The sequence below is a fragment of the Chlorocebus sabaeus genome, chromosome 14 (genome assembly GCF_047675955.1).
Source record: "Chlorocebus sabaeus isolate Y175 chromosome 14, mChlSab1.0.hap1, whole genome shotgun sequence".
NCBI lineage: Eukaryota > Metazoa > Chordata > Mammalia > Primates > Cercopithecidae > Chlorocebus > Chlorocebus sabaeus.
Window position 1 is genome coordinate 63212148 of NC_132917.1, and position 23026 is coordinate 63235173.

General features: G+C 36.4%; 1 protein-coding gene across 2 annotated transcripts in view; it reads right to left on the reverse strand.

The window, feature by feature from the left end:
• The window catches only part of WDPCP (WD repeat containing planar cell polarity effector), a 491319-nt gene that overhangs the window by 279571 nt on the left and 188722 nt on the right, over positions 1 to 23026 (reverse strand). For both annotated transcript variants that reach the window (XM_007970462.3, XM_038007022.2), the window contains one exon: positions 735 to 923. In XM_007970462.3, coding sequence (XP_007968653.1) covers positions 735 to 923 — 189 coding nt within the window. The remainder of the gene's footprint in view (positions 1 to 734; positions 924 to 23026) is intronic.

The window sequence follows — 23026 nt, forward strand, 5'->3', positions numbered from 1 at the left end:
TACATTAAGTAAATAACTTACAAGAAAAATAATACTGGATAATTGGCAAATATAAAGATTTATTTCATTATTGTATGTGTCACAGCATTCCCCACTGCCCACCCCCTGACCTTAGCTTTTTTAACTTCTCTTTTAAAATTAAACATCTTAGATCCCGATAGACAAAATTACTTATTGGGCAAAGGTAAGGAAATCCAAGCAGGCAGAAGAGAGAAGAGTGTCACAACTATACGTCAGAATAAGGAAAACAAGAAGGAGCAGCCTGGGCTACAATTCAGATATACAAAAAAAGGAACTGTTAAGGACTATTGTCTGGACAGAGGACTTGGGTGTGAGAAAAAAATATTGATGTCTAATGTGAGGGAGGAATAGAGACCTTTGTTTGGTGCTCTTTGTCTAGCAGACCCCACAGAGTACATGAAATTTTTGATCAAAGTTTGAAATCTGAGCACGTTCCATCTGTGAGCTTAGACTGAATTGTACAATGACTACAGTGTAAGTTCCAACATAAGCATATACAGAAAAGTTGTTCTTTATGTTGACAAATACTATACAGTAAGTACCACATGGGAGCAATTATTTGATATCTGATCCTTTCAGTTTTAATAGAGCACTAACATTTTTATCATTTATTCTCCAATGCCATGACTCAAAAACAACCTCAAAAAATAACTCAATAAAATATATTTCATGTATATACAAAACCCATCTATGAAAAACATTTCAAGTCTGACCTTCTCTCTCTGGAGTGAGCTTCTGTCTAAGAAGATGGTTTACAATGGCGCTCATGCTGATAAAGCACTGATGGCCCAGAGTGTCCCAGTTCATGCTGCTCAGGATGTTTATTGCCTCACAGATCTCATCACAGTGAATGTACTGGAAGATGATGTCTACCAGGCCCAGCTGTCCTTGAGTGAAGACACCTATCACAAAACGTGGAAAACCAGGTGAATCTTTTAAAATAAAAGTAGAATAACAAAAAGAGTTAACTTTTCCATAAAGAAAAAAACCTATATTGCTTGCATAAGTGCTAGAAATGTGGGACTGATCTCCTTCTCAACTAATATTTGCTGTAAGATACACTGGTACAACAAAAACACATCTGTTGATCCTTTTAAAATGAAAGAAAATTCACTTTTACTCTTAGGACCAAGAACATAAAACAAAGACTGGGGGGTGGTATTCTGTTTTGGTTTTATTGTCTTTTAAATATGGCTGACCTCATTTGAAATTGATAATTTCTGTGTATTAAATGACAATAAGTACTAGAGCTGTTAAACAAGATTTTTTGCTTGTTTGTTTTATGTAACTTTTTAAATCTTTTCAAAATGGTAGGTTACAAAATCTTTTTTTCTTCAATGTTTACTGATTAAAGTCTAAAAGCTTCCTCTCAGTACAAATAATCATGAAAGAAAATGAAAAAACCATATGTGAAATTACTTTCTAAGCCACAAAGTATTATAAAATATTACTGTAATTCTTTTTATTACTATTATCATCATTTAACTGGAATAGTTATAGGCTTCAGGATTTTAAAAAATGTATTAGTTCATGAGAAAGATGCTAAAATTTTTCATACTAACTTCAAATCACATCAAAATGAAAACTTGTGCTATTAACAGGACTCAACTTGATAGGGAATCTGGGGAATTGCCCTGACTATACTAAGCAGTAAAACTTTACTATTCCTTTTGTGTTGGTAAAATCAAAGAATGTGACTGTCCAAAAGCCTTCATGAGCCTGCAGTCAAGCATTGGAAGTCCTCATAAATCAGGGTGGTTCCTTAGCAGTAGATATTAATCCACAGGAACTTTGCAGGAAACCAAAAATATCTGAAGTCTGTTAACTCCACCTATACCCTACTAATACTTCTACTAGTAACAAGAGAAAGAACTCATCTATTGAGAAGAAAAGCTAACATATAATCATAATAAAATCATCGAAAAGTGATAAAGAGAAAACCTCAAAAGGCAACCACAGGAAAAACAAATACACTGGATATACAAAAAAGCAAAGATATGAATGATTACAGACTTTGCATCTAAAATTATGTAATCCAGAAAACAATAACAAGGCATTTTAAAAGTACTGAGAGGTAAAAAGTAAATTAATCTAGAATTCTACACCTTTACAAAAACGATCCAAAATTCGTGAAGAAAGATAATAGTCCTTAAATTCACCTAATAACAGAGCTGTGAAATAATAAAGCAAAAATGGACAGAACTAAAAGGAGAAAAACCCAGATCTAAAATCATAATTGGTGCCTAGGGGTGGTGGCTCATGCCAGTAATCTGAGCACTTTGGGAGGCCAAGGCAGGCGGATTGCTTGAGGTCAGGAGTTCAAGACAGGCATGGCAAACATGGCGAAACAGTCTTTACTAAAAACATTAGTAAAATTAGCCAGGTGTGGTGGCAGGGGCCAGTAATCACAGCTACTCGGGAGGCTGCAGCAGGAGAACCGCTTGCATCTGGGAGGTGGAGGTTGCGTTGAACTGAGATCACACCACTGCACTCCAGCCTGGGTGACAGGGTGAGACTCTGTCTCCAATCAATCAATCAATCAATCAATCAAATTATAATTGGAGATTTCAGCACTTTTACTAATCAAGAGAATATGTAAGCAAAAAATTCATAAGTATAGGAAATACTTGAAAAACACTATCAATGAATTTGACCTAACTGACATTTATAAAACACTGAACCCAACTACAGTAAAATACATTCTTTTTAAGTGCACACAGAACATTGAACAAGATAGAGCATATTCTGGGTAATATAATGAAGCTAAATACATTTAAAAGTTTTAAAATCATAAGAGCATTTTCTCGGACCACAACAGAATTAAATATCAATAAGAAAAATTATCTGGAAAATCTCCAAATATTTAGAAGTTAAGCAACATCCTTCTAAATAACCTATCGGTCAAAGAAAAAAATATCACAAAGTATATTAGAAAACATTTTTAATTGAATTAAAGTAAGACCCAAAGTAAACAGAAGGAAGGAAATAACAAAGACAATAAATAGGAAATAACAAATATAGAAAAATCAATGAATTCAATAGCTTGTTCTTTCAAAAGATCAGTAAAATTGACAAACTTCTGTCTCAGCTGAGAAAAAAAGAGAGATGACACAATTACCAAAATAAGAATGATCACTACAGAACTACTGACATTTAAAATCAGTGAATAATTAGTTTTTATATGAATAAATATAACCTAAATGAAATGGATTCCTTAAAAGACCCAAACTATCAAAGCTCACTCAAGAAGGAATAAACTTGAATGGCTCTATATTATTTAAATTTGAAGTCATTGTTAAAAAAAACTTTACACATACACACACACACACACGTGCACCAGTGCACACACATAATTAAACACGACCTGCATATTAAGATGTTTTCACTGGTGAATTCTCTCAAACATTAATGGAAGAAATAATAAAGCCAGGAACAGTGGCGCACACCTATTGTTCCAGCCTCACAGGAGGCGAAGGTGGAAGGACTGCTTGAGCCCAAGAGTTTTAAGTCCAACCTGGGCAAGATAGCAAGACTGTGTCTCTAAAAAAATAGTAATACGTAAGAAAAAAAAAAATTAACAAAAGAAGAAATAAAATAAATTCAATACAACTCAAATTATAAGAGAGAATACTTCCCAACTCATTTCATGTAGTTAGAATTACACTGACACCAAAAATGAAGATATTACAATAAAAAGAAAACTACAGACCAATATTTCCCATAAACAAACACAAAAACCCTTAACATAATATTAGCAAATCCAGCAATATATTAAAAAGATAATATATCATGAACAAGCAAGATTACTCCCACAAATGCAAGGTTGCTTAAACATGTGAAAGCCAATCAATATAATTTACCTTATGATGAGAAGAAAGAAAAAAAACCTATAATCATTTCAATTGCTGCAGAAAAAGCACTTGAAAAAAATTCAACATCCACTCAAGATAATATATGTCAGCAGACTGGGAATGGAAAGGGGCTTCCTCAATGTAATACCATCATACTTATAGTGAAAGATTGAACGTTTTCCACCAAAGATTGGAAACAAAGCAAGGATGTCCTCTCTTACCATGTCTATTTAATATTGTACCAGATGTCCTAGCTGTAAGAAGTGAAGAGAATAAAATAAAAAGCACACAGTTTAGATAAGATGATGTAAAACTTCTAAATCCAGTTGTCATGATCATCTATGTAGAAAATCCTAAGGATTCCAAGTCACTTCAGCTAAGAATGAGTTTAACAGGATTGCAGGATATATGGTCAATATTTTAAAATTTTATTTCTATATAATCCCAATGAACAATAAAAATTGTAATTAAAAATATTTACAATATAATCCAAAAACATGAAATACTTAGGGATAAATATAACAAAGCATGTACAAGACCTTTACACTTAAAATTATAGAACTATGCAGAGAGAAACTAATGAAAACCTAAATAACTGGAGAGAGGTACTACTTTTATGGATTAGGATACTCAATATTGTTAATAATCATACCTCCCTAAAATGATCTATAGACACAACACAATCTCAGTCAAAATCCCATCAGGTGAAACAAGCCAGTTTCAAAACTATATAGAAATGGAAAGGATCTAGAATAGTCAAAATAATAGGAAAAAGAAGAATAAAGTTGAAAGACTAACAGTACCCGATTTCAAGACTTACTGTAAAACCACTTAACGTAAAGCCACAGGAATTAAGTCAGAATGGTACTTGCTTAAGTACAGGCATTTAATTCACTAAAAGACAATACAGTTATTGATAGGTCAAAGTAATTCAATGGGAGAAAGAATACTCTTTCTGACAACTGGTGCTGGAACAATAAATATTCATATTAAAAATTAATCTCAACTCATACCTCATACCATATGCAAAAAATTAACATGAAATAGACCATAAACCTAAATGTAAGAGCTAAGCCCACAAAACTTCTAGAAGAAAATCCTTGTGACCCTACATTAAACAGTTTTCTTAGGACATGAAAAGCAAAAGCCATAAAACAAAGAACATTATGAATTGAATTTCATTAAAATTAAAAACTTCTGCTACTTTATACACAATGGTAAAATAATGAAAGGGTAAACTACAGGCTGAAAGAAGATATTCACAATACATGTATCTTACAAAGACCTTGTATTCATAAAATATATATAAAAAACCTCTTACAACTCAAGAATAAGTAAACAAAAAATTCAATTAAATTTGGGCAAAAGATTTGAAGACACTTCATCAATTCCAAAGACGCTCAATTCCAAGTCACCAGAGAAATGCAAATTAATACCATGACACACTTACTAGAATGGGTAAAATTAAAATGACCATTAATTTCAAGTGTTAGAACTTGGAGCAACTAGAGTTGCCATAAATTGCTGATATGCTAAATGACACAATCATTTTAGAAAACAGTTTCTTCTAAAGTTAAACAAACACTTAGCATACGGCCCAGTCATTTTAAACTTGTAGGTTTTTGACAAGAGAAATGAAAATATATATTCATATAAAGATTTATAGATGAAAGTACATAGCATTTTTAATCTGTTAGCAAAAACCTGGAAACAAACCAAATGTCCATCAATATGTGAAAGGATTAAAAAACTGTGGTACAGAAATACAAAAAACCCTCAGAGGATATTAGAAACACCTCTATGCACTCAAGCTAGAAAACCCCTAGAAGATATGAATAAATTTCTGGGAATGTACACCCTGTCAAGATTGAATCAGGAAGAACCTGAATGCCTGAACAGACCAATGACAAGCTCCAAAACTGAATCACTAATAAAAAGGCTACCACCAGAAAAAGCTTAGGACCAAACAACTCACAGCCAAATTCTACCACGTGTATAAAGAAGAGTGGTACCATTCTTACTGAAACTATTCCAAAAAAATGAAGAGGAAGGACTCCCTAACTCATTCTATGAGGCCAGCATCATCTTGATACCAAAATCTGGCAGAGAGACAACAAAGAAAGGAAACTTATGACCAATATCCTTGATAAACATAGATGTAAAAATCCTCAACAAATACTAGCAAACCAAATCCAGCAGCACATCAAAATGAAAATCTACCACAAATAAGTAGGTTTTATCCTTAGATGTAAGGTTAGGTCAACATACGCAAATCACTAAATGTGATTCATTACATAAACAGAATGAAAAACAAAAACCACATGATCATCTCAATAGACACAGAAAAGGCTTTCAATAAAATCCAACCTCCCTTCATGTTAAAAAAAAAAAAAAAAGAAAAACAAAAAAAAAAAACCTCAACAAACTAGGCATTGCAGGAATATACGTAAGAATAATAATCTATGACAGATCCACAGTCAACATCATACTGAATGGGCAAAAGCTGGAAAACTGGAACAAGACAAGGATGCCCTCTCTCACCATTCCTGTTCAATATAGAACTGGAAGTCCTAGCCAGAGCCATCAAGTGAGAGAAAGAAATAAAATACATCCAAATAGAAGACAGGAAGTCAAACTACCTCTGTTTGTAGAAAATATGATTCTATACCTGGAAACCCCATAGTCTCTACCCAGAAGTTCCTAGATCTGAGAAACAATTTCAGCAAAATTTCACAATGCAAAACTAAAGTATACAAATCAGTAATATTTCCATACACCAACGATATCCAAGCTGAGAGCCAAATAAGCAACACAATCCCATTCACAATAGCCACAGAATAAAACACCAGGAAATACGGCTAACCACAGAGGTAAAAGATCTCTACAACAGGAATGACAAAACACTGCTCAAAGAAATCAGAGATGACAGAAACAAATAGAAAAACATTCAAAGCTCATGGATAGGTAGAATCGATATCATTAAAATGGCTTTGCTGCCCAAAGCAATTTACAGATCTAATGCTATTCCTATCAAACTACCAATGACATTCTTCACAAAATTAGAAAAAAAAAACTAATTTGAGATCCGTTCCCAGATGGCCGAATACGAACAGCTCTGGTCTGCAGCTCCCAGCATGACTGACGCAGAAGATGGGTGATTTCTGCATTTCCAATAGAGCCTCGGCTGGTGATACCCAGGCAAACAGGGTCTGGACTGGACCTCCAGCAAACTCCAACAGACCAGAAACTGAGGGACCTGACTGTTAGAAGGAAAACTAACAAACAGAAAGGAATGGCATCAACATCAACAAAAAGGGCATCTACACTAAAACCCCATCTGTAGGTCACCAACATCAAAGACCAAAGATAGATAAAACCACAAAGATAAGGAGAAATCAGAAGAGAAAAGCTGAAAATTCTAAAAACCAGAGCGCCTCTTCTCCTCCCAAGGATCGCAGCTCCTCGCCAGCAATGGAACAAAGCTGGAAGGAGAATGACTTTGACGAGTTGACAGAAGTAGGCTTCAGAAGGTTGGTAATAACAAACTTCTTCAAGCTAAAGGAGCACGTTCAAACCCATTGCAAAGAAGCTAAAAACCTTGAAAAAAGTTAGACAAATGGCTAACTAGAATAAACAGTGTAGAGAAGAACTTAAATGACCTGATGGAGCTGAAAACCATGGCATGAGAACTTCGTGAGGCATGCACAAGCTTCAGTAGCCGATTCGATCAAGTGGAAGAAAGGTGATTGAAGATCAAATTAATGAAATAAAATGAGAAGACAAGGTTGCAGAAAAAAAGAGGAAAAAGAAACGAATAAATCCTCCAAGAAATATGGGTGAAAAGACTAACTCTAGATTTGATAGGTATACCTAAAAGTGATGGGGAGAATGGGACCAAGTTGGAAAATACTCTTCAGGATATTATCCAGGAGAACTTCCCCAACCTAGCAAGACAGGCCAACATTCAAATTCAGGAAACACAGAGCACACCACGAAGATACTCCTCAAGAAGAGCAACCCCAAGACACATAATCATCAGATTACCAAGGCTGAAATGAAGGAAAAAATGTTAAGGGCAGTCAGAAAGAAAGGTCGGGTTACCCACAAAGGGAATTCCATCAGACTACCAGTGGATCTGCTTGCAGAAACTCTACAAGTCAGAAGTGGGTGGGGGCCAATATTCAACATTCTTAAAGAAAATAATTTCAACCCAGAATCTCATATCCAGCCAAACTAAGCTTCATAAGTGAAAAAGAAATAAAATCTTTTACAGACAAGCAAATGCTGAGAGATTTTGTCACCACCAGGCATGCCTTACAAGACCTCCTGAAGGAAGCACTAAATATAGAAAGGAACAACCGGTACCAGTCACTGCAAAAACATGCCAAATTATAAAGACCATCAATGCTATGAAGAAACTGCATCAATTAACAGGAAAAATAACCAGCTAACATCATAATGACAGGATCAAATTCACACATAACAATATTGACCTTAAATGTAAATGGGCTAAATGTCCCAATTAAAAGACACGAACTGGCAAATTGGATAAAGAGTTAAGACCCATCGATGTGCTATATTCAGGAGACCCATTTCACGTGCAGAGACACATATAGGCTCAAAATAAAGGGATGGAAGAAGATCTACAAAGCACATGGAAAGCAAAAAAGGACAGGGGTTGCAATCCTAGTCTCTGATAAAACAGACTTTAAACCAACAAAGATCAAAAAATACAAAGAAGGTCATTACATAATGGTAAAGGGATCAATTCAACAGGAAGAGCTAACTATCCTAAATATATATGCACCCAGATTCATGAAGCAAGTCCTTAGAGACATACAGAGAGACTTAGACTCCCACACAATAATAATGGGAGACTTTAACACCCCACTGTCAATATTCAACAGATCAATGAGACAGAAGGTTAACAAGGATATCCAGGACTTGAACTCAGCTCTGCACCAAGCAGACCTAACAGACATCTACAGAATTCTCTACCCCAAATCAACAAAATATACATTCTTCACAGCACCACAGTGCACTTACTCTAAAACTGACCACATAATTGGAAATAAAGCACTCCTCGGCAAATGAAAAAGAACAGAAATTATAACAAACTGTCTCTCAGACCACAGTGCAATCAAATTAGAACTCAGGATTAAGAAACTCAATCAAAACCGCACAACTATATGGAAACTGAACAACCTGCTCCTGAATGACTATGGGGTACATAACGAAATGAAGGCAGAAATAAAGATGTTCTTTGAAACCAATGAGAACAAAGACAAAACATACCAGAATCTCTGGGACACATTTAAAGCAGTGTGTAGAGGGAACCTTATAGCACTAAATGTCCACAAGAGACAACAGAAAAGATCTAAAATCAACACCCTAACATCACAATGAAAAGAACAGAGAAACAAGAGCAAACACATTCAAAACCTCACAGAAGGCAAGAAATAACTAAGAGCAGAACTGAAAGAGATAGAGACACAAAATAACCCTTCAAAAAATCAATGAGTCCAGGAGCTGGTTTTTTGAAAAGATCAACAAAATTGATAGACTGCTAGCAAGACTAACAAAGAAGAGAGAAGAATCAAATAGATGCAATAAAAAATGATAAAGGGGATATCACCACTGATCCCACAGGAACACAAATTACCGTCAGAGAATACTATAAACACCTCTATGCAAATAGACTAGAAACCCTAGAAGAAAATGATAAATTCCTGGACATATGCAGTCTCCGTAGACTAAACCAGGAAGAAGTTGAATCTCTGAATAAACCAATAACAGGCTCTAAAATCGAGGCAATAATAATAGTCTACCAACCGAAAAATGTCCAGGACCAGATGGATTCACAGTCAAATTCTACCAGAGGTACAAAGAGGAGCTGGTACCATTCCTTCTGAAACTACTCCAATCAATAGAAAAAGAGGGAATCCTCCCTAACTCATTTTATGAGGCCAGCATCATCCTGATACAAAAGCCTGGCAGAGACACAACAAAAAAAGAATTTTAGACCAATATCCCTGATGAACATCGATGCAGAAATCCTCAATAAAATACTGGCAAACCTAATCGAGCAGCACATCAAAAAGCTTATCCACCACGATCAAGTTGGCTTCATCCCTGGGATGCAAGGCTGGTTCAACATATGCAAATCAATAAATGTAATTCATCACATAAACAGAACCAAAGACAAAAATCACATGATTATCTCAATAGATGTAGAAAAGGCCTTCGACAAAATTCAACAGCCCTTCATGCTAAAAACTCTCAACAAATTCAGTATTGATGGAACATATCTCAAAATAATAAGAGCTATTTATGACAAACCCACAGCCAATATCATACCGAATGGGCAAAAACTGGAAGCATTCCCTTTGAAAACCAGCACAAGACAAGGATGCCCTCTCTCACCACTCCTATTCAACATAGTGTTAGAAGTTCTGGCTAGGGCAATCAGGCAAGAGAAAGAAATAAAGGGTATTCAATTAGGAAAAGAGGAAGTCAAATTGTCCCTGTTTGCAGATGACATGATTGTATATTTAGAAAACCCCATCATCTCAGCTCAAAATCTTCTTAAGCTGATAAGCAACTTCAGCGAAGCCTCAGGATACAAAATCATTGTGCAAAAATCACAAGCATTCTTATACACCAATAACAGACAAAGAGAGAGCCAAATCATGAGTGAATTCCCATTCAAAATTGCTACAAAGAGAATAAAATACCTAGGAATCCAACTTACAAGGGACATGAAGGACCTCTTCAAGGCAAACTACAAACCACTGCTCAATAAAATAAAAGAGGACACAAACAAATGGAAGAACATTCCATGCTCATGAATAGGAAGAATCAATATCGTGAAAATGGCTATACTGCCTAAGGTAATTTATAGATTCAATGCCATCCCCATCAAGCTACCAATGACTTTCTTCACAGAATTGGAAAAAACTACTTTAAAGTTCATGTGGAATCAAAAAAGAGCTTGCATGGCCAAGACAATCCTAAGCTAAAAGAGCAAAGCTGGAGGCATCATGCTACCTGACTTCAAACTATACTACAAAGCTACAGTAACCAAAACAGCATGGTACTGGTACCAAACAGATATATACACCTACGGAACAGAACAGAGGCCTCAGAAATAACACCACACATCTATAACAATCTGATCTTTGACAAACCTGACAAAAACAAGAAATGGGGAAAGGATTCCGTATTTAAGAAACGGTGCTGGGAAAATTGGCTAGCTGTATGTAGAAAGCTGAAACTGGATCCCTTCCTTATACCTTATATAAAAATTAATTCAAGATGGATTAAAGACTGAAATGTTAGGCCTAAAACCATGAAACACCTTAGAAGAAAACCTAGGCAATACCATTTAGGTCATAGGCATGGGCAAGGACTTCATGACTAAAACACCAAAAGCAATGGCAATAAAAGACAAAATTGACAAATGGGATCTAATTAAATAAAGAGCTTCTGCACAGCAAAAGAAACTACCAGTAGAGTGAATAGGTAACCTACAGAATGGGAGAAAATTTTTGCAATCTACCCATCTAACAAAGGGCTAATATCCAGAATCTACAAAGAACTTAAATTTACAAGAAAAAAAACAACCCCATCAAAAAGTGGGCAAAGGATATGAACAGACACTTCTCAAAAGAAGACATCTATGCAGCCAACAGACACATGAAAAAATGCTCATTGTCACTGGTCATCAGAGAAATGCAAATCAAAACCACAATGAGATACCATCTCACGCCAGTTAGAATGGCAATCATTAAAAAGTCAGGAAACAACAGATGCTGGAGAAGATGTGGAGAAATAGGAACACTTTTACACTGTTGGTGAGACTGTAAACCGGTTCGACCATTGTGGAAGACAGTGTGGTGATTCCTCAAGGATCTAAAACTAGAAATACCATTTGACCCAGCAATCCCATTACTTGGTATATACTCAAAGGATTATAAATCATGCTACTATAAAGACACATGCACACGTATGTTTATTGCGGCACTATTCATAATAGCAAAGACTTGGAACCAACCCAAATATCCATCAGTGATAGACTGGATTAAGAAAATGTGGCACATATACACCATAGAATACTATGTAGCCATAAAAAAGGATGAGTTCATGTCCTTTGCAAGGACATGGATGAAGTTGGAAACCATCATTCTCAGCAAACTATCACAGAGACAGAAAACCAAACCCCGCGTGTTCTCACTCATAGGTGGGAATTGAACAATGAGAACACTTGCACATAGGGCAGGGAACATCACACACTGTGGCCTGTCGGGGGTAGGGGTTTGGGGAAGGGATAGCATTAGGAGAAATACCTAATGTAAATGACTAGTTGATGGGTGCAGCAAACCAACATATCACATGTATACCTATTTATCAAACCTGCACATTGTGCACATGTACCCTAGAACTTAAAGTATAATAAAAATAAATAAATAAATAAATAAATAAATAAGAGAAAAAAGATAAACTAATTTAAAATTCATATGGAACCAAAAAAAGAGCCTGAATAGCTAATGCAATCCTAAACAAAAAGAGCAAATCTGGAGGCATAACAACATACCCGACTTCAAACTATACCACAATGCTACAGTGACCAAAACACCACGGCACTGGTACAAAAACAGACACAGAGATCAGTGAAACAGAATAGAGAGCCCAGAAATAATGCTACACACCTACAACCATCTGATCTTTGACAAAGTCAACAAAAACAAGCAGGGAAAGGACTTCTTTTTCAATATTGTACTGGGATAACTGGCTAGCCATATACAGAAGATTGAAACTGGACCCCATCTTTACACCATATACAAAAATCAAATCAAGATGGATTAAAGACTTAAATGTAAAACCTAACATTATGAAAACCCTGAAAGGTAACCTAGGAAATACCATTTGGGCACAGGCCCTGGCAGAGATATCATGACAAAGGCACCACAAACAATTGCAACAAAACCAAAAATTGACAAATGAGACCTAATTAAACTAAAAAGCTTCTGCACAGCAAAAGAAACAATCAACAGAGTAAACAGACAACCTACAGAATGGGAGAAGATATTTGCAAATTATGCATCTGACAAAGGTTTAGTATCCAGAATCTATAAGGAACTTAAACAAATGAACAACCAAAACACAAACAACCCCATTAACAAGTAGGCAAAGAACATAGACAGTTCAAAAGAAGACACACATGCAGACTACAACCATATGAAAAAAAATGCTCAACATCACTAATTATCAGAGAAATGCAAATCAAAACCACAATGAGATACCATCTCATATCAGTCAGAATGGCTATTATTAAGTTAAAAAAAAAAAAAAACAGATGCTGGTGAGGGTGCAGAGAAAAGAGAACACTTATACACTGCTAGTGGGAATGTAAATTAGTTCAGACATCATGGAAAGCAGTTTGGTCATTTCTCAAAGAACTTGAAACAGAGTTGCCATTCAACCCAATAATCTCATTATGGGGGTATATACTCAAAGAAATATAAATTGTTCTACTATAAAGACACATGCACATGTATGTTTGTCACAGCATTATTCACAATAGCAAAAACTTGGAATCAAACCAAATACCCATCAACAGTAGACTGGATAAAGAAAATGTGGTACGTATACACCATGTAATACTACATAGCCATAAAACAGAATGAGATCGTATGCTTTGCAGCAAGATGGATGCAGCTGGATGCCATTATCCTAAATGAAATAACACAGGAATAGAAAACCAAATGCCACATTTCTCACTTATAAGTGGGAGCTAAACATTGAGTACTTACAGACACTAAGAAGGGAACAATAGACAACAGGGCCTAGTTGAGGGTGGAGGGTGGGAGGATGGTAAGTATCGAAAAACTGCCTATCGAATACTGTACTTATTACCTGGGTGATGAAATAATCAAAACACCAAACCCCCAAGACATGAAATGTACCTATAAAACAAACCTGTACATGTACCTCTGAACCTAAAAATAAAAGTTAAAAAAATTGTGGTGTATTGACATAATGAACTACCTCTCAGTAAGATAACAAACAAACAAACAAACAAAATACAAAAATACACACTAACATCGAAGATTCTCACAGAATAATGCCAAGTGAAAGTACCAAGACACAAGAGTACCTACTACATGATCCCATTTCTATGAAACTCTAGAAAAGGCAAATCTATTTTTTTATCTAAAAAAATGTTTTTTATAGATTTAGGGATACAAGTGCAGTTGTGTTACATGGATATATTGCATTGATGAAGTTGAGGCTTTTACTGTACCGATCACCCAAATAGTGAACATTGTACTCAATAGACAGTATTTCATCCCCCACCCCTCTCCCACCCTCCCACCTTTTGGAGTCTCCAGTGTCTATTATGCCACTCTGTATGTCCATGTGTACCCACTGTTTAGCTCCCGCCTATAAATGAGAATGTGCAGTTTTTGACTTTGTTTTACAGGCCATTTCACTTAGGATAATGGCCTCTAGATCCATCCATGTTGCTGCAAAGGACATGAGCAAATATAATCTATAATAATGGAAAGCATATCAATACTTATCAGCTTCCAGAGAGGTGGGAATTAACTGAAAAGGGCCTTGAGAGAATTTTTTGGGATAATGGAAATGTTCTATATTATGATTGTGGTGGTAATCATGAGGGTATATACATTTGCTAAAACTCATTGAACCGTAGTTTTTTGTTGTTGTTGTTGTTGTTGTTTTGAGAAGGAGTTACGCTCTTGCTGCCCAGGCTGGAGTGCAATGGTGCAATTTCGGCTCACTGCATCCTCTGCCTCCTGGATTCAAACGGTTCTCCTGTCTCAGCCTTCTGAGTAGCTGGGATTACAGGCATGTGCCACCATACCCAGGTAATTTTTTTGTATTTTTAGTAGCGACGGGGTTTCACCATGTTGGTAAGTCTGGTCTCGAACTCCTTACCTCAGGTGATCCACCCACCTCGGCCTCCTAAAGTGCTGGGATTACAGGTGTGAGCCACTGCGCCTGGCCTTAACTGTACATTTTAAATGTTTGCATTTTATTTATGTAAATTATACCTCAATAAACTTGATTTAAAAATTCATCATCACTCTAGTTTGAAGAAAGTAGAATGTTGTCTAGAATAAAAGTTCATTTTAAATGATATGAGATCCAATTTTAAGATGACTAGGCATCTAACAAAGTGTCTAGCACTTTCAGCAATAAATTACCTAATACCACTTGGGTAAAGTATAATGTTAAAATAACTATTTGAAAATAACTCTTGAGGAAAATTGCTTTGTACAAAATTTCTAAGAGAAAAATCATACTGTTTATTTTTTAGAAAGAGAGGCAGACAGACATACACACACATAGGTTGCCTGTAATTTTCAAAATTCTATGAGAGTGAAGATGTTAGCTTTACCTCTTGTTTAACATCATCACTTGAACATTTAACCTTTTCCCAACTTTGCAGACTCTATGAGGGCATCGTGGGGATACTCCAGGCAAATGGAATACTATCATCACAACATAGAAGGAGTGAGTGTGAGAGCACACACCATGGCTGGGACGCTACAGCAGTGCAACTCAGCTGGGGAGATAAAGACCAAGTGGCAGGAAAGGGCTTATCAACCACTGAAGTATTTCTTTTTCTTTTTTTTTTTTTTTTAACTTTTATTTTAGCTTTGGGCTACATGTGAAGGTTTGTTACATAGGTAAACTCATATCATGGGGGCTTGTTGGACAGACTATTTCATCACCCAGGTATTAGGTTCAGTACCCACTAGTTACCTTTTCTGCTTCTCTCCCTGCTCCCAAACTCCACCCTCAAGTAGACCCCAGTGTTTGCTGTTCATTTGTTTGTGCTCATCAGTTATCAGCATTTAGCTCCTGCTTATAAGTAAGAACATGCAGTATTTGGTTTCCTGTTCCTGCATTTGTTTGCTAAGTATAACAGCCTCCAGCTCCATCCATGTTCCCACAAAAGACATTAAGTATTTCAAACTGGAGAATCCGTGACCAAATCTGTACTGTTAGAAGGATCACTAGGATAGCACTAAGGGGATTAACTGGGGAGTAGGATGAGAAGACTGGAAGGCAGAAGAATATAGATACAGGGCCTCTGCTTGATCATGGTAAAATAGAGAAGGTCTAGATTAAAGCAATAACAGTGAGGCTGAATTGAATGAGATATTTCGGCTATATTTACAAGGCCAAATTGATAGGATTTGGTCACTAATTGGATGTGGCATTAGGAGTGAGGGAGGATTCTAGAACGACTTTTGACTTGTACGTTCCATCTGAATAATTGTACCATTCACCAAAAAGAAGAATACAAGAGGAAAAGCAGGTCTGGAGAGAAAAAAGATGACTTCATGTCTACACATAATGAGTCTGAGGCACACATGTACATCCAAGAGAAGGTATTCAGTAAGCCAGATGAATATGTGGATGTGGAGTCAGGAATGGTCTGGGCTGGAGTCAGAGATCAGATAACAAAACTGAAAATAAAGTCTCAACCTGCACAAAGTGAAGGCTAAAAATGGAACCCTGGATGGCCCCAACATTTTCGTAAGTAAGCAGAAGAAGAGTATAAAAAAGTGGTAGAAAGTTGCATTTGGGGTCATAGAAGGCTGTTTGATGAGGGTTCTGTGATAGTGGAAGTGGACAGCAACCATCAAATGCTGCAAAGTCATCAAACAACGTAAGACAAATGTATTTATCAAGTATGAAGTCACTGGGGACTTTTCCAAGAGCAGTTCCAAGAGACCGCTGAAGATACAGCCAGAACGCAGTGTTCTGAGGAGTGAGAAGTGAAGAAGCAGAGAAAAGGCAATGTTCAGTATTATTTCAGTGAGTTTGGCTATGAAACAAAGGTGAATATTAGATCAGTAACAGAGGGGAAACCTTTGTTTTTTTTTTTTTGAGACGGAGTCTCGCTCTGTCGCCCGGGCTGGAGTGCAGTGGCCGGATCTTAGCTCACTGCAAGCTCCGCCTCCCGGGTTTACGCCATTCTCCTGCCTCAGCCTCCCGAGTAGCTGGGACTACAGGCGACCACCACCACGCCCGGCTAGTTTTTTTTTGTGTTTTTAGTAGAGACGGGGTTTCACCGTGTTAGCCAGGATGGTCTCGATCTCCTGACCTCGTGATCCGCCCGTCTTGGCCTCCCAAAGTGCTGGGATTACAGGCTTGAGCCACCGCGCCCGGCGGAAACCATTTTAAGGAAGAGTTTTGTCAGTCTGTTTTTATGGGGTAGCTTGGGCCTGTCTATCTGCTGCTGTTCCAAGATAGATGGGGCCGGGGAGGGTGACAAAGTAAAGGTGTCAAAGGGAATGTTATGGGACCGACAGAGAAAATAGTGGTGGCACTAGTCTTGGACAAGAGGAAGGGATCCTTTTTCACTGAACTGAGAGGGAAAGATTCATGTGCATATTGATAAATGGTTGGGTGGGTACATGGTAAGAAGCAGATAAACTTAATGAACTGAGAAAATTTTGGTGAGATGCTCTGTTGAGAGGAAGAGGGAGCTGATAATGTGAGTTTAAGAAGAGCAGTGAAGCTTGGAAAAGGTACTGATGAGAATGGAAAAGCTTTAATATCTTAATAGTATAATTAGGGCCTCCACTTTTTAAAATTAATCTCAGTCTATATATGAAGAAATATGTTATAATTATTGTCACATAAAGAGATTCTGAATACATATTCTTTCTATAAAACAACATTTCTTGGCTTCCATGTAATGACACTTCTAATTACCTCCTAAGGAAGACATAATCTTTGAATTCTTCTAATAACAAGAATGATGGACTTTTAATGCCCAACACATTTGTGTGATCATTGTAAGGATTAAGAAATGGAAGCTCTAGCCTTCGAGCAGTGTTCCTTCAACATTACACTAACTGACCTAATCTAAGAGTCTAACTCCAAATATCTTAGCATATTGGCATTAGGCACTGTCACGTTTACATATGAAAGCATTCTATTTTAAACTACGATCCATGATCTATCTTTACAATTTTAAATTGTAAGCTACACCTTTCATGTCAAATTTTCCAAAGGCTTGCATAACAAGCATCTGAAAAAAAAATCTCATAAATGCTCCCTAGTGGGGAAACTGCACATGCAACTACCTGTTTATATATGCAGTAACTTGAATTATACATGAAAACTCCACATGGATGCCCAGAATCAGCACTGACAAATTCAAGAAGTATATTAATTTTTTTGGATGTATTTAGTAGCAGATCATAAGAAAAATCTGTTCTTTATACTGGGTTTTCTTTTAAAAATCTGCTAGTTGGAATCTTCTATTTCAAGGAATCTACTCTTCCCAGGAAAAATAATTTGTAATAAATATTAATCTTATAAATTAAAAATGAGAAACAAAACTTTAAAAAATCCTTGGAAATTCCACATTTTGATCTTTTAAAGAGCCTATAAGACTGTACAATTTTTCCCTATTCTATAAAACTTAAGAATCATATTGAAAGTAAAATTTAAATGATAAATGTCAGTTGCAAAAGTTATCACCTTTTCATTTGAATGCTTGACTTCTATTGGATAATTCTCTTCCAAGAGACCTTCTTGGGAAAAAGAGGTGACAGCCAACTCATTGCCTAATTGATTTAGGAACAGTGCCCAGGGAGACAGTCCAATTAAGTTTACAAGCTGGCAATTAGCAGGAAGCCCTCTAAATCCCTACACTGAGAGCCTGTTTACTTTAGTAAGAAGGCAAATGTGCTAGAGATAGGAAGAGAAAGCTGTGCTTTTTGCAAAGCTGTTGTGAGTAGGCCCACAAGGGAGGGCTGAAGAAAAGCTAGGTGTACATGGGCAGAAAGCCTTCTGTTTGACAGGTAACTGGGTAATTTAGAGGGTGAAAGGAGAGATTGAGAGAGAGAGAGGAAGAAGGGCGGGGGGCAGGAAGAGAGAGAGAGTACGTGAGAAAGAGAGAGCATGAGTGCATGCGTGTGTGTGTGTTTTAACAGACACGCAAAACATCAAACATCCACTTTAATTAGTGTTGTGTATGGAGACATACAACTGTTAAACATGTAGTTGGGCAAAGTATAACTGGATTATCTCATAATAAATGAGACTCCAAACATTTTTTTCTTAAACAATATTAACATTATGAATAGATTTAGCTGCATTTTTATTATGTGAAAAGAACATAGGTCTCACATTGTATGCATTATATCTTTCAGGTTAATCAAATCATGTTCACTAGATTTATTTCATGTACTGAACTTCAGAGACAAGCAGATTCATGAAAAAACAAAGTAAATTGAAAGCTATTTAACAAACACTACAATGTCTTTAAAAACCTAACTTTGTACCACAGAGCCAAATTCCATAAAAGATTTTAAAATGTATTTACCTTTCTATGTTTTCAAGTAGCCATAATGTACATTAATTAAAAATTTTTTTTTACACCTAAATGTGGTTCTCTCAAGAATGTTAAATTGTAGAAATCTACCTAAAGTATATCATATATTTCAGGGCATAGCTAAGTAATGCAAAGCTACAATAGGCAAGTGAATCATCATAATAAAATTTTATTTTAAAGTCTCTTGGTTGATACATAAAAATCAACTTGAAATGGATTAAAGACTTAAATGTAAAACCCAAAAGTATAGAAACCCTGGAAGACAGCTAGGCAATACCATCCTGGACAATAGGCAAAGATTTTATGACAAGGACGCCAAAAGTAATTGCAACAAAAGAAACTGTAGAGGGTAAACAGACAACCTACAGAATGTGAGAAAATATTTGCAAACTCTGTATCTGACAAAGGTCTAATATCCAGCATCAATAAGGAACTTAAACAAATTTACAAGAGAAAAACAAACAAACCCATTAAAAAGTGGGCAAAGCCAAAGTAATTTATAGAGTTAATGCTATTCCCATAAAACTACCATTGACATTCTTCACAAAATTAGAAAAAATTACTTTAAATTTCATATGGAACCCAAAAGCAACCTATATAGCCAAGACAATCTTAAGCAAAAAGAACACACTGTAGGCATCACACTACCTGACTTCAAACTATACTACAAAGCTACAGTAACCATAATAGCATGGTACTGGTACCAAAACAGATATATAGACCAATGGAACAGAAAGAACAGACACCTCAGAAATAACATCACACGTCTACAACCATCTGACCTTCAACAAACCTGACACAAAAACAAGCAATGGGGAAAGGATCCCCTATTTAATACATGGTGCTGGAAAAACTGGCTAGCCGTATGCAGAAAACTGAAACTGACCCCTTTCTTACACCTTACACAAAAATTAACTCAAGATGGATAAAGGACTTAAATGTAAAACCCAAAATCATAAAAATCCAAGAAGAAAACCTAGGTAATACCATTCAGGACACAGGCATAAGCAAAGACTTCATGATGAAAACACCAAAAGCAATTGCAACAAAAGCCAAATTTGACAATTGCGATCTAATTAAACTAAAGAGCCTTTGCACAGCAAAAAAAACTACCATCAGAGTGAACAGGCAACCTACAGAATGGGAGAAAATTTTTGAAATCTACCCATCTGACAAAGGGCTAATATCCAGAATCTATAAGGAACTTAAACAAATTTACAAGAACAAAACAAACAACCCCATCAAAAAGTGGGCAAAGAACAGACACTTCTCAAAAGAAGACATTTATGCAGCCAACAAACATATGAAAAAAAGCTCATCATCACTGATCATTAGAGAAATGCAAATCAAAACAACAATGAGATACATCTCACACCAGTCAGAATGGCGATTATTTAGAAAGTCAAGAGGCCAGGTGCGGTGGCTCACACCTATAATCCCAGTACTTTGGGAGACTGAGGCAGGCAGATCACTTGAGGTCAGGATTTGAGACTAGCTCAAGACCACTTGAGGTTGGTTTGAGACCAGCCTGGGCAACATGGTGAAACTCTGTCTCTGCTAAAAATACAAAAATTAGCCGGGTGGCACATGCCTGTAAAACCAGCTACTCAGGGGGCTGAGGCAGGAGAATCGCTTGAATCCAGGAGATGGAGGTTGCCATGAGCTGAGATGATGCCACTGCACTCCAGCCTGGGTGACAGAGTGAGACTCCGCCTAAAAAAAAAAAAAAACAAAAAAACAAAACAAACAAACAAACAAAACAAGAAACAATAGATTCTGGCGAGGCTGTGGAGAAATAGGAACACTTTTACACTGTTGGTGGGCATGTAAATTAATTCAACCATTGTGGAAGACAGTGTGGCCATTCCTCAAGGATCTAGAACCAGAAATACCATTTTACCCAGCAATCCCATTACTGAGTATATACCTAGAGGAATATAAATCATTCTACTATGAAGACACATGTACACATATGTTTATTAGAGAACTATTTATGATAGCAAAGACATGGAACCAACAAAATGCCCATCAATAATAGACTGAATAAAGAAAATGTGGTACATATACACCACGGAATACTATGCAGCCATAAAAAAGAATGAGATCATGTCCTTTGCCAGGACATGGATGAAGCTGGAAGCCATCATCCTCAGCAAACTAACACAGGAACACAAAACCAAACATCACATTTTCTCATTCATAAGTGTGAGTTGAACAATGAGAATACATGGACACAGGGAGGGGAACAACACACACAAGGGCCTGCTGGGGGTGGGGGGCAAGGAGAGGGAGAGCATTAGGACAAATGCCTAATGCACACAGGGCTTACAACATAGATGACAGGTTGATAGGTGTAGCAGACCGCCATGGCACATATATACCTACGTAACAAACTTGCACGTTCTGCACATATATCCTGAAACTTAAAGTAAAATAAAAATAAAAATAAAAGTGGGCAAAGGACATGAACAGACACTTCTCAAAAGAAGACATTATGTAGCCAAGAAGCATATGAAAAAAAGCTCAGTGATTATTAGAGAAATGCAAACCAAAACCACAATGAGATACCATCTCACACCAGTCAGAATGGCTATTATTAAAGAGTAAAAAAAATAACAGATGCTGGCAAGGTTGTGGAGAAAAGGGAACGCTTATGCACTGTGAGGGGGGGAGTGTAAATTAGTTCAATCATTGTAGAAAGCAATATAGCAATTCCTCAAAGAGCTAAAAGCAGAACTAGGAATCTCATTATTGGATATATACCCAGAGGAATATAAATCATTCTGCCATAAAGATAAATGCACACAAATGTTTGTTGCAGCACCATTCACAATAGTAAAGATATGGAATCAACCTAAATGCCCATCAATCACAGATTGGATAAAGAAAATGTGGTACACTGTGAAATACTATGCAGCCATTAAAAAGAATGAGATAATGTCTTTTGCAGGAACATGGACGGCGCTGAAGGCCATTATCCTTAGCAAACTAACACAGAAACAGAAAACCAAATACCGCATGTTCTCACTTGTAAGTGGGAGCTAAATGATAATAACTTATGAACACAAAGAAGAAAAAAAACAGACACTGGGGTCTACTTGAGGGACGAGGATGGGAGGAGGGAGAGGAGCAGAAAAGATAACTATTGGGTACTGGGCTTAATACCTGTGTGATTAAATAATACGTACAACAAACCCCCATGACACGTTTACCTATATAACAAACCTGCATGTGTACCCACAAACCTAAATAAAAGTTAAAAAAAAAAGTCTCTTGGTTGAAACGGGCTACATTAATATATAATTTTATAGATATTAACTTATCAACATCTATAAAAATATCTATCCTTTTGAATATTTTTATCCAAAAGAGAAACTAAAACAAAATTATACAGGTATCTTCAGCAAATTCTAACTAAATATCTGCTTTCTTTTCTTTTAAAACACTTGCTTCACACAACTCCAGTCTGGGAAGCAACAGACACCAATAATCTAAAATAATTTTTATAGAAAAATTATTCCATTCCTACAAACACAGAATTTTTCAATGGACAAAGTAAGTCCTTTTAAAAATATTCACATGTCTGTTTCTTAAGGAATTATTTAGTAGTGTAGTTTATTTTAGAGAGTATCAAATGTAAAAGGGCTTTGAAGCATCATGATTGACAATTAGTGCAATTTCCAAATTATTCAATATCCATTGTTCCTTTGGCAGTTAGAAAGTCATCCACAAAAGGAAACTATAGGGATATCTGAAAGGCAACCAT